General features: G+C 36.4%; 1 protein-coding gene and 1 pseudogene across 1 annotated transcript; one reads left to right on the forward strand and one right to left on the reverse strand.

Annotated features, from left to right (window-relative positions):
- LOC124107138 (protein FAM47A-like) lies at positions 1-1,272 on the reverse strand. The gene has a single exon (XM_046465057.1). The coding sequence runs from the start codon at positions 1,270-1,272 to the stop codon at positions 1-3; it is 1,272 nt and encodes a 423-aa protein (XP_046321013.1).
- LOC124107139 (MOB kinase activator 1A-like) overlaps positions 1,271-13,590 on the forward strand; it is a 27,322-nt pseudogene continuing 15,002 nt past the window's right edge.

Raw genomic sequence — 13,590 nt, forward strand, 5'->3', positions numbered from 1 at the left:
CTAGTCATCATCATCGTCATCTTCATCTTCAGTGCTTGCATGAGCTTTTATTGCTTTTGGTATAGGAGTCTTAACAGAGTCATAATTCCATCCCTTCCTGATAAAAAGCTTCTCAAGGATGTCTGGCATACTGTAGCCTTTGCTCATGATGAAATCCTTAAAGGCAATTGTCCCATAAAGATCGTCAATAATGTCTGGTTTAGGAGTATGGGGTTCTTGACTTTCACGTAAGACCTTGGGGTCAATCAATGGTTCATCATTGACTAGCTTTCTCCACAACTTGGGCTTCAGGTACCATGCCCCATACCTAATCTTCACCCAGTCGGGTTTATAAGGATTCTTGAATTTGTGGAGTTTCCTCTCAAAGTCTAGTTCCTGTATGGGGAATCTTATCTCCTTCACTTTGTTTAGCTGGTTGCAGTACTTGAGATCAGAAGGAAGCAGATTTATTTTCTTGATGTGGTAGTCATCATAGGTTGGTTGGCACTCATAGTCACTGTCAACCTGTTGCATCATGAACTCTTCATCAATGCCCAAGTCTCCAAAAGAAGCAACCCATTTGCAGAAGTCACTAATTCCTTTTGGTATGTGCTTATGACCCTGAGAAGGGGGCAAATCTTTTTTACTTGACTTGTCTTCTTCATGAACCAATATTTTTTTATTTGACCCGGGAATCTTGGGAGGTTCCGCGAAGCTTCTTTTAGTACAGCGTTTGGAAACCTTGCGGGGTTCCTTGGTCCCTTTGCCATGGCCCTCACAGTAAGCCCACGTGTCTTCCAGCTTCCTGTCAGGGTCCAGTACTTCCAGCACCTTTAATAAGATTTCTGCAGGGAGATCTTCTTCCAGATTTGGGTAGTGAGCCAAGGGATGCTGGGTCAGGCTGGCTTCAACATCCGCTACAAATGCCTTGCGTGCCAGTTGAGCCCTTGAGAGCGTGGAAAACAGACCTACATTCTTGGACTTCTTGCTACTCTTCGTGGGGGCAGGCTGGGAAACTGTGTGAGAAATCGTTGGGAGAAAGGCCTCCTTGTGGCTCCTGCCCCGAGTGATCAGATCCTCACTGGAGGGACAGCCTTTCCTGAAGTCATCCAATCCTTCTTTAACGAATACCCACCTCCGGCTATCCAGCGAGGTGGGGAACTTCAGAAGCTTTTTCTTTTGCTTTGCAAAACACCTTGAAGACAAACGGTTGTCGTACCAGGGCTTGCTGGTCATGCCCAGAGAGAGTGGCTCCAATATCCATGGCCGGAACCGCCACTTCTGTTTCGCCATGGTACCTGTGGCTCCAGACACCACCGATCGCCCAAGCAAGCCTCAGTGCTGTGTTTACCCGAGGCCCCCGAGGTTGCCAGGATACTGGCAACCAGGATTCTCCTGGAGGGGCAGTGCCCAGCAATCCACCCAGCTTGGTCCATTTTGTGTATGTCCCTTGTATGGACATAATGCACTATTTATCCACATTGTTTTCTGATTGGGACAATTACAGAGAATGCTTCTATGAACTTTTGCATCCACATTCTCGTGGGCGCATATGCATTCTTTTCTCTTATGTAAATTTTAGCTAAGAGTTCAATGGTGGGATCATGAGAGGTGTATGTTTAACTTTTTTAAGCAACCACCAAACGTTTCCCAATTGGGTATACTACTTTTTTTTTAATTTACAGATAAAACCGTTTGTCTTTATCAAGTATAACATGAGTTTCTGAAATACACACACACACACACACACAAACACAATGGAATAAGTAAATCTAGTTAATCAACATATGCAATATTAATTCCCTTAGTTGTCATTTTTGTGTTGAAAACAGTTAATATTAACTGTCTTGGCATTTTTCAAAAGTAACATACAATGGTCACTATGTTATAGAATAGAACTCTTCTTGTTTGGACTTTTTCCTCCTACTTATCTAAAATTTTGTATCCTTGGACCATGTGGTTGTACTATTTTGTACAACCTTCTAGCAGTGTATAACAATTTCCATTCCTCCTCACACTCCCAACATTTGTTATGATTAGTCATTTTAACTTTGACTATTTTAATAGGCATGTAGTCCTACCTGCATTGTGGTTTTAATTTGCAGTTCTTCTAATTCTGTTCTTCTTTTACAAAGTTGTTTTGTTGTTTGGGTTCTGTTATTTCCTTTACATTTCTATGGGAATTTAAAAATCACTTAGTGAATATCTACCCCAAAAAGCCTGTTTAGACTTTGGTGAAGGTTATGTGGACTCTTTAGATTAATTTGAAGATAAATAATAATAATATTGAGTTTTCTGAGTCATAAAGAGGTACATCCCAATTCGTTCATGTGTTCTTTTGTATATCATAAATAGTAGAACTCACTCATTTGTCTTCCATTTCTAAGGGACCAGTCTCTGCTACATTATGTCCACTGTCTTGCAAACTATTATCTTAAAGATTTGTCCTGATTTTGTTGTTGTTGTCTCAAAACAAAACAAAAAACAACAACAAAAAAAATGGTCCATTTTAGTTTATCTTGTTCAGAAAATGTTTGTATTAGCCTGTCACCACCATTCACATGATGCTGCCTTCTCCAAGGTCACCAGAGACTTCAAAAGTATCAAATTCCTCACTACATTATTATTGACTCATTATTTGAAAGTGGGGATCATACCCACTTTACTAAAACACTTCTTCCTTAGATTATACTATTCCATTTTGTTTTTTTATCCTAATGTTCATGACAGATATTGTTTTTTAAGTCCACAAATTGAATACCAAATTCCTCATCATACTACATTAGGCATTTTACAAATATGATCCAGCATAACTCCTCTTGGTAGGAAGTTAGCTATGAGCAGGTGGAAAGAGCGATAATAAGGAGAAACAACATTTAGGGAGGACATCAAATGTGTACTTGAGGGACGAGTCCATAGGTCACAGGAATGGAAAAAAACAGGAAACCTTAAAAAAAATAGACAACCATATGGTCACTTATAACCCACAAAGAAAACAGGAACTGATATGTCAAACCACCCCTGGCCATAGTTAATCATAACCCCTTAAAGGAACTATTATTTCAAAAACATGTCAAAGCCATCTTCTATGACCTGGTCATTACGACCCTCACAAAAAAATTTTCTGAGGGCCATATAAAATGAAAAACAAAGGACAATAAATAACTAGTGAATCAAAGGAGGTATGATAAAACAAGACAACAAAGAAACCCAGACCCCATAAAAACCCAGACTTTGAAACAACCACACCGTTCTCTTTGGAGATTGTCCACTCAGTGCCTAACCTGTGTATACTTGCATTTTCATTCCTCTAATAAATTCTTGCTTGCTATTCTGTTCATCTTGCTTAAAATCCTTCCTGTGAGAATACAAGGCCCAATTGCTGTAAAACCACGCAGTCATTTCAGCTCCACGGGACCCCTTACAACACTCTTTTAGCATTAAAAAAAAAAAAAAAAAAAAACTTTAGTACACAAATTACTGATTATATATCATTTCTTGCACGTGGCCTGAACTTATGTTTTTTTTAGGGGGGGCGGCGGTACTGGGGATTGAATTCAGGGCACTCAATCACTGAACCACATCCCCAGCCCTATTTTGTATTTTATTTAGAGACAGGGTCTCCCTGAGTTGCTTAGTGTCTCACCATTGCTGAGGCTGGCTTTGATCTTGCAATCCTCCTGTCTCAGCCTCCTGAGCTGCTAGGATTACAGGTATGCACCACCGCATCTGGCTGAACTTATGACTTTTTAAAAATTAATTTGTTCATTTATTATTTTACTCATCACACATTTGTTAAGTTTCTATTTTGCACCAGAGTGTGGGCTGTGTCTTCAAACTACTCCAATTAACGATACAATTATCTTGTTTCTTGGCCGGAAAAAGAAATATAATTTATTTTGTGTTGGCCTCAGAATGAAATTCACACTATTTCTTTGCTAGATAGAATCAGTCTTTGCATATTAATTATTTCAAAAGTTTTGTTCAAATTTCATTTGTGAGGCATACATTTTGTGAGTATTTAGTACAGATTCAGATTGTAAATGAATGAAATAGAATTAAATGGATCAATACAACTAGAGTGAACTAAGATTGATGTCAGAAGCTAATGTATGAGGCCAGGAAATAAAAATTCAAATGACTAGGAAAATAGGAATTTGGGGATTGGAGGTGTAGTTCAGTGGCAGAGTGCTTGCCTAGCATGTATAAGGCCCTGGGTTTAATCCCCAGCACAGGGGAAAAAAAAAGAAGAAGAAGAAGAAGAAGAAGAAGGAACTAGGTCTAAGTCAAAGTCTAAAAATCATTGCCTGTGACTTTCTTGTTCAATTTTCTGAAATACTAATCACTAGCAGAAATTTCCACTTAGGGAGGGGGACAAAGTGACATTTCCAGATAAAAAACAAATACAGGGCTGGGGATGGGGCTCAAGTGGTAGCATGCGTGAGACACTGGGTTTGATTCTCAGCACCACATAAATGTAAAATAAAGATACTGTGTCCACCTTTAAAACTAAAGAAATAAATATTTTTTTTTTTAAAAAAAGACAGCGTTTCCTAACATTAATGGCCAATAATAGTTTTTTTAAAGCTTTGGATATTCAAATACTTTGTAAAGTTCAATCTTCCAGTCTTGTCATATGACATTTTATTTTCCATATAGGGAAAGATAATTGCAACAGAAATCACACATATCTATTTTATAATTAATGAGTGAAATGTAATGAATAAGCATCATGCAATATAAGTAAAAAGCTCATTTCTTCTATCAAGGAGATGACATTACTGTAAGATAATCAGCATCCTCAAATTATGTATCCTATTCCAACCAGAGAAATGATGATTAGGGGGTAGGTCTGTTAGAGTAAACCTGCTGAGAGTATTTAACATCTTCCAAAGGTATATCTCTGAAAAGTGATTGTTGTAGGTTGCCAAACAGGTTGCTCAACTGCTCCACACTATATTTCTTCAAATAATAGGGAGTGTGTTAATGCATCTGTCTTAAAGGTCATTGTTACCATAGACATTGCTTCTATACAGCAACACATAATAAAAGCCTTTTACAGCTTGTAATCAAGCAATAATTTTCAATATTAGATTTTCTATCAAGAGTTTATACTGTCATTTACTTTACCCTTTTAGTTTTCATTTTTTATTTTTCATTAACATGACATAGTTATTTCTCTATATCCTTAGCTTCTATGTATTGTTTCTCCTTCTTTTAAAATATCACTAATATTTGTATATAATTACATTCCAAATTAATCATATGCTTTTTTAAGCTTTCCAAATTTGGTCTCCCTTTAAAGCTTACTCAACAAGTCATTTCAGGCCTGCTTCATTTTTGTTCATCCTCTCTGAACTGCAAATTCATCAGCTTTTGCCCTTAACTTTCGCTATGGAAACATGCAATTGGTTCTTGTTGAAATACAAAAAAATAGCTCTTATTTTAGAGCTGGGTGCGGTGGTGCATGCCTGCAATCCCAGCAACTTGGGAGACTAAACTAATAGTATCACAAGTTCAAGACCATACTCGGCAACTTAATGAGACCCTGTGTCAAAATAAAAAATAAAAAGGGCTGGGGATGTAGCTTAGGGGTAAAGTGTTTGTAAGTTGAATCCTCAGTACCTCCAAAGGAAAAGAAAAAGAAAAAAAAACAAGAATTAAATAACTAAAACTCAGCTTTGAATAGCCATGAGAGGTACAAATTATTTCCTGCAATAATTCCATATTTGATATAGGGGAAATATCCAAGAATAAATGTCATTCCTGATTTCTCAAAGGGGATACATCACATATCCATTCACATATATATTTGAAATCTGGTGCACATTACTTTCCTTATATTTGTTTAGATGATATGTTTAATATGTTTCATCAGTTTAAAGAAATCATAATATTCTTGTTATGGACTTTCTAGTTGATTCCTTCAGCTCTTCCTCCTGATGTAGAAAACTCTTCTTTAAAAACAAATACAGATTTACTAAAATATAATGTACATATTATGCAATTCTTTCATTTAAAGGATACAAATCAATTATTTAGTGTATTCACAGAGTGTACATTGCCACAGTCCATTTTAAAACGCTGTCATCAACCCCAAAATAAACATCACAACATATTAACAGCCAATGTTCATCTAGCCCACCATTTTAACCATTGGTAACCACTAATCTACTTTCTCACTCTTGAAATTTGCCTATTCTGGACATTTGTTATGAATGGAATCATAGAAAACGTGGTCTTTTTGACAGAATTCTTTAATTTATCATACTCTTTTCAAGTTTCATCTATGTCACAGAGTATAATAGTACTTAATTTTCTTTTTATTGCCAATTGATTATCCATTGTGTGGATATACCATATTTGATTTATCCATTTATCAGCTGATGGACATTTGGGTTGTTTCCAATTTTGTTTTATTCTGTTTTGTTTGTACCAGGAATTGAACCCAGGGGCACTTAAATTAACTGTGGAGACAAGTGCATGGAGTACTGCATATATAGCTTACATTAAGGGCGTCTGAGTGGCAGGCCACTCCCCTCATGCACGAAGTGTGAGTGGCAGGCCTCTTACCCCATAGGTACAGCCCTGGGCTTGAGGCCATGTATTACAGTCCCTGCACTTGCTCCAAGGCCCACTACTTGATTGGTAGCTGCAAGGACAGTTAGCAGAAATTGCATTGGTGGCTGCCTGTAATCTGCTTAGCTATTGCCTGAGTATATATACATGGTAACTACGCAATAAAATCAGACATGCTTCCTGTTTTGGTCTCTGGAAGTCTTGATTATCAACTCTGCACCCACACTATCCTCAACCCTGTTCCGTGGACCTCCTCACTGGATGAGAGAGACCCCACACACTTAACCACTGAGCCACGTCCCCATCCCTTTTTAATATGTTATTTAGAGACGACAGGGTCTCACTGAGTTGCTTAGGGCCTCGCTGCTGAGGCTGGCTTTGAACTCGGGATCCTCCTGCCTCAGCCTCCTGAGCTTCTGGGATTACAAGCATGTCCCACTGCACCCAGCTGTTTCAAACTTTTTAAATGAATAATGTTGCTACGAATATTTTCATACAAGTTTTTGTATGACAAACATTTACATTTCTTTTGGATAGGAATAGAATTGTTGGGTTATAAAACTATGTTTTTAACCTTTTGAGGAACTACCAGGCTGTTTCTCCATAGTGTCTGCACTATTTTATATTCCCACCAGCTAGTAAATGAAGGTTCCAATTTCTCCATAAATCTCACCAATACCTACAATTATCCCTTTTATAATTATTTTTATGATAGCTATCCTAGAATGTATGAAGTGATATCTCATTGTGGTTTCAACTTACATTTTCCTAATGGTTCATAATATCAAGAATCTTTTCATTGGTTTAATGTCCATTTTTATATCTTTGTACAAAGGACATGAATATACATTTCTTCATTCTAAAATTAAGTTATTTTTTCCTTTTTCTTTTTATTCTGTAAGGGTTCTTAATATACTTAACATATGTTTCTACATGTTATTAAAGTTTTTCCTAAGCAGATTATTTAAAAAGTAAAGAAAAATGTTTTTCCAATTTCTTATTAAAAATAAACAATAGCTGGATGCCATGACACAAGCCTATAATCCCAGTGGTTCTGGAGGCTGAGGCAGGAGGATCACAAGTTCAAAACCAGCCTCAGCAACTTAGTGAGGTCCTAAGCAACTCAGTGAGATCCTGCCTCAAAATAAAAATAAAAAAGGCTGGGGACATAGTTCAGTGGTAAAGTGCCCCTGGGTTTGATCCCCAGTACATACATACATATATACATATATACATACATATATACATAACTTAAGAAAACTGTTGTTTTAAAAGAGAAGACCAAACTCTGGTTTTGCCTCAATATTTAACACACAGATAATTTTAATAAAACTTTATAAATAAATTCATCCAGTCTTCTAGCTTTGACTATATAAGATAAGATTCCTTTTTGGCAAACATTTTACAAATTATTTTTTAATTTATCAGCTTTTTTCCCCTGTATTTTTATTTTTCTCATTCTGGAACAACCAGTCATTCTATTTAGAATGGAATTAATTACTCCATTTCTTTTTAACAAATAAACATCTTCATGCCCTTAGAACCTTCCTTACCAAAAATACATCTTACCTTCCTTGCATAATTTGAATACAAAGTTGCTTCTCTTATAATTTCTAGTGTTTTTAATTCCATATATCAAATTAGAACTTTTAAGTTTCAATAACCTTAATTTTTAGTGAAAACTAGGAAGTATGCAATTGTGAACTGTCTGTAACATTCCAACATTCTGTAGATTAATCCCATTTCATAATTTCTGAAAACATATGCTTCTCCAATAATACAATTTCTCATGCTTATTAACAGAACCAAATATCTTTAGCACCTCTATAATCAGAAAACAAAAGCAGAAAATCTTAAACATGTTCAGCAATTAATGTTTCCATACTTTGTCTTATTTAGAACTCAACCAGACATTTAATGAATATATCTCACTTAATTTAACTTAACATAACTTTAAGGTTTCAAGGCACCGATGACATTTTTAAGTGATTCTTAAGTGCACATGTTTTATAAAACATAATCATTATAGAAAAATTCATTTAAAAACTCTATTCCACTTACATTAACTCACTTTTTTTAGCAATTATACTGGAATTTCTCATGAAAATTTCACTAGACATTTTAAAAAGCTAGCCATCATCTTAATTTATTTCTCTTACTGACAGACAAAGCAGGCAAGTATCAAAAATATCACATAAACAAAGAACCTAAAAAGTTAAGCATATGGTTCTTTCTTCTTTTTAATTGTCAGGCTTGACATATATCAAGCAATTTTTTTGTTTGTTTGTTTATTTGTTAGCAGGACTGGGGATTGAACTCAGGGCCTTAGAACACACAAGACAAGCATTCTACCACTAAACTACACCCATATCCTCATCTCTAAGCAATTCATTTGTATTGTGCCTTTTGTTCTTAGACTGGATTTATAGTTTTATTAATTTAAACCTCTAGTAGAGATAACATAAGCTTGTTTACTAGTAAACATAGGTAGGATAAAATATACATCTGCATTATATTTAATGACAGTCCCAAAGATATTCATGTTTATATTTTATCAAAGATTTTTATACTAGCTTTATTTAACAAAGATTATCATATATATTGTGAACTTTAAAAAGAAGATTAGAGTCAGTTTCTATATTTCTAAGTGTTTTTAAATATTTGATTTACATACATGGTCATTTGTCTCTAAGCCAATTTGGCTAGAAGTCCTTTAAGGGATTTAAAAAATTAATTTGGTAATATAATCCAGAGGTAGAAAAATGTCACAAATGCATAACAAATATACATCCATACATAAACAGACAGACACAAAGATCTCAGAACTTTCATTCTAAAATTTTAGCTGTGAACCAGGTAAACTAATATAAAATTCACTCGTTTCTAAGAGAATAGCTGAATCCAAACTGTGTTTCTGGCAGATGGAACAAATTAAAATTATCCAGTGAGATAGCTAGAACTTTTTGCTAATATTTATAGAAAAGACTTTTGAAGATTTTTTTGTTTTTTTCCAGTTTCCAAATAGTTCCTTTTTTTCTCCCTTCTAATGATAATCATCTCTCTGAAGTTTCTATTTCAAAAAGATGACTATCAGATCCTAGAGAAGGCAGAGTAAGAAATTTACATCTTAAACATGGAGAGAAAAGATCCACATTTTCTGCAAGAAAGAGTTTTGGGGCATATTTGTCTATTATCAGAGGTCAATCTTATGGAAGCTAGGAACTAAGTTTTAGGTGACTGACTGAGGAGACATCTAGGTGGCCACCATTTAGTCTATTTCCAATTAGACTTTTTGCATATAGCCTTAGGTATTTGCTTTTGGGGGACTTTGAAACGCTTGAGAACAGAGGTGCCTGAAGTTCAAGTGACTGAGGGGTTGGTGTGGGAAGGTAAGTCTGACAAAAAGTAGAGGGCTGAAGGAAGTAGAGGTTTGAAGGAGGACATATCAAGAATTCAAGGTAACTGAATGGGAGATCAAAGTTGGCAAAAAGAGGAAAGAACAGAAGCAGATGGAAGGAAGAGGTCTCATAGGAGCTGAACTGCAGAGGTCTTATGCTCCATTATAAAGATTAACTAAAGCCAAGCCTGGTGGCGCACGCCTGTAATCCCAGCAGCTCCAGAGGCTGAGGCAGGAGGATCAGAGTTTAAAGCCAGCCTCAACAATTTAGCGACACTCTAAAACAAATAAACAAACAAACCCTGCTGGGAATGTGGCTCAGTGGTTAAACACCACCACCCCCAGGTTCATTCCCCGGTGTCCCCCACCAAAAAAAAAAAAAAAATCAAGTTTCAACAAGAAAGAGATGGACAGAGCTGGTATAGCATATAGTCATCAGGTGTTCAAGAAGAGAGTTTCCCTCAACCAAGAAGTTTCTACGGAAGAACCATGATCCAATGGAAAGAGCAGAAAGGATTTCAAAATTATACAGTGAGAATACCTGCTTTCACTTTAAACCAATTCTGACTATAAAGCTCTTTAACAAAAATTCTTTCAGAGTTATTGGAGACAAAATTGACCATTTCATATTGTGTGCATATTCAAATATGTAACAACAAATTTCACCATTATGTATAATTTACTAATAAGAAAAGAAGAAATCCTTTCAAATAGTTAATTATTTGGTTTCAGGCAGGACAAAGAGAAAATATTATTCCTGGAAGTATTGAACCCTTTTTTCCCTTTTCCTTCTTTTAAACCAAAAGTCTTTATTGAATGATTCATATCCAAAACCAATAAGCTTTTTATGACTCAATCGTGGATGTAAGAGGTATCCTCAAAAGAGGGTACAAAAACTATATCCTTCCCAAGATCCAGAACCACACTTTAAGACAGACTTTAAGACACAGATCTCTCCTCTCCCTGCAGAGCTGGCAACAGTCAGAATATTAACAGTGAAATTAACTGATGCATGCCTGCAAGGGACAATTTGCACCCTGACAGGCAGAAAACCATGCTAAGCCCTCAAGACACAAAATGAGACAAACAGAAAGGTAATAGCTGTCCCTGGAAAAGGAAAGATCAATATTAATCAGGTATCCTAAAACCAAATTTATACCAGAGTCACAATCCAAACAAATATTTTTCTCCTGCTAATTTGAATTTGGAAAAGAAGGGGCAGGAGAAATTGTTACCTTCCTCTTTCAACAGGACTGATTGTAATAGATATTCAGGAGACCTGATCTTGGTAAGAATCTCTTACCTTTCCCTGGCTTATGTTGGCTGTCAAAGGATCACTCTCATCTGCAGGCTCCAGAGCAAGTGGGGTGTCTCAGGTGTCCTATTGAGTTGCTAGAAACCAAAGGAGAGAAAAAGTAATATATTATCTTTACTGATTGCACAAGGTTCATGGCTGAGGCTCCCACAACAAGTGACATATTAAAACCAGAAAATTATACAAATTTATTTAACATAAGTTTTTGATTTCTGTTTTTGTGACAAAGGAGCATGGACAAAGCAGGGTGTGGTGGTAATAAACTTGGAGGAACTTAACAAGGCCCACTTATTCAAATTTTTCTCAGTGCCTGTGTCTCCAGAGACAAGGATGTTCATTTCTTCTGGGTACAGAGAGCACAACTCTCACGTGAGGCTCTTTATGACCTACTTTAAAGGAAGATCAGCTAGGTTTTTATGTCAACATAAGTGGCGAGGGGAAGGTAAGAGGGACCCTACTGCCAGTGGCGGCACCATTTTAAAGATGTCTTCTGGGATGGCCCTGGGCAGCAACCGCAGCAGTATTGGCTGCACAAAGGACCACGGGTGGAGTAGTCCTCCGGCAGGAAGGGGGAGCTGATGCCTGATAGGATGTGGTCCTCTAGCAAATAGAAGACACCGACAACTCTTCTGATGGCTTTTTTCCTTTTTTTTTTTTTTAATTTTGTGGCATTACATGTCCTTCCTACTATTAGATTTTATGGCATATATGAGCTTCATGGGTTGATAGGTGGAGTTCAACTTATTAAAACAGCAAAAATGAAAAACACAAAGGTAACAGAAAACTCTATCAGCTCCCCAAAGCTCATTAGCACAAAAATTCACGCAATATGTTTTGTTCATATCAACTTATTGTTCCCGAAAAGAGTTGGTGTCTTCCATTCCTTTTTAAAATATACACCTTTATAACTAAAATAGACAAGCTTGAGCTGTTTTCTTAAACTCTTTGCTCCTTATCTCATGTAAAAAGTGGTTGAAACTGATTATCTAGCTTGGTGGACCAAAATAATGTAAATCGAAAAGATTTTTTTTTTATAAATACCTGAAAAACCTATGTGGAGAGAGAAATATTAAAGTATCATCTTAATTATATCTAACCAAAACCAAAGAGCTTTAACCTTTTACTAAAAACAGAATGAAGCTTTTGTATTTTGGAAGTAAGCATACTTTCCAAGAATTTGGAACAACACATTTAGAAAATAATTTATCCCTGTGTATTAGATTTCTTGGTTTCAAGAAAGTTTGCAGCTGATTTGCAAAATATTATTCTTTTGCCCCGTTTCCTCCCAAGATTAGTGTTCTTAGGAAATCTTAATGTTTCTTTTCAGGGTTGTTTGTTTGTTTTGGGTTTTCTATACAAACTGATAAATGAGTAGTCCTTGACCTACAGTTCACTTGTTGTTACCATCCTGCCTCCATGACTGTTTAAATACTGAAGCAGCATTTTTTTGGGGGGTGGGGGGTACCGGGGATTGAACTCAGGGGCACTCGACCACTGAGCCCCATTCCCAACCCTATTTTATACTTTATTTAGAGACAGGGTCTCACTGAGTTGCTTCGTGCCTTGCCAGTGCTGAGGCGGGCTTTGAACTTGCAATCCTCCTGCCTCAGCCTGCTGATAAAGCAGCATTTATTTTTGAAAAAGGTTGCATTGCCTTCCCCTCCCACTAAGAACATATTTACTCTATTATATTAAAACCCAGCTGCAGTTTTCTTCCTAGTCAATAACAAGAATAGCATGGGTTGGTGAAGAGATTAATAGGCTTGGCAGCAAAAATATTATAAGACCCTTAGTATATATTTCAATATTTGTCAACTATTGATTGTTGGCCAATGTTTTATCCCAGTGTCTGTTTTTCTTTCATTTATCCATGTAAATAGGCCAAATTCAACTGGAAATTTTCAGTAAGAAACACTTTGAATTGTCACCAATAACATGACAAACTACACATTAACAATATCAATGTGACCCCCCCCCCAACCCCCAACAAAATAGGTATGTGGGGGGCGGCAGCAGCAAGGGATCCAAAACATTTTATTTTGTTTCTCAAAGACTATGAATATTGGTTAATGTAGTGTTACTGCTAAAGTTTGAAAGTGGACTCCCCACCCTCAACCCAGCCAGGTATTTCTGCCCAGATCTTGATTACCTTACAAAGTGAGGAAAGAGAGAAACTAAAGAAAATCTAGCAGATCCTGAGAAAGCAAACAGGTGAAGTCTGTTTCCTAGTTTTGTCAGATATGCAGAGTGCATACATTTGTATATGTAGAGAAGTTTCTGGCATCTTAGAGCCATTCTGTATTTGATCACTTGCTAAAGT

This window comes from Marmota monax, unplaced genomic scaffold, assembly GCF_021218885.2.
Source record: "Marmota monax isolate L192 unplaced genomic scaffold, Marmota_monax_Labrador192_F-V1.1 WCK01_AAM20220418_F8-fsc00158, whole genome shotgun sequence".
NCBI lineage: Eukaryota > Metazoa > Chordata > Mammalia > Rodentia > Sciuridae > Marmota > Marmota monax.

Excerpts from the sequence above, each read along its gene's own strand:
- LOC124107138 (XM_046465057.1), bottom strand. The coding sequence starts at position 1,272 with ATGGCGAAACAGAAGTGGCGGTTCCGGCCATGGATATTGGAGCCACTC.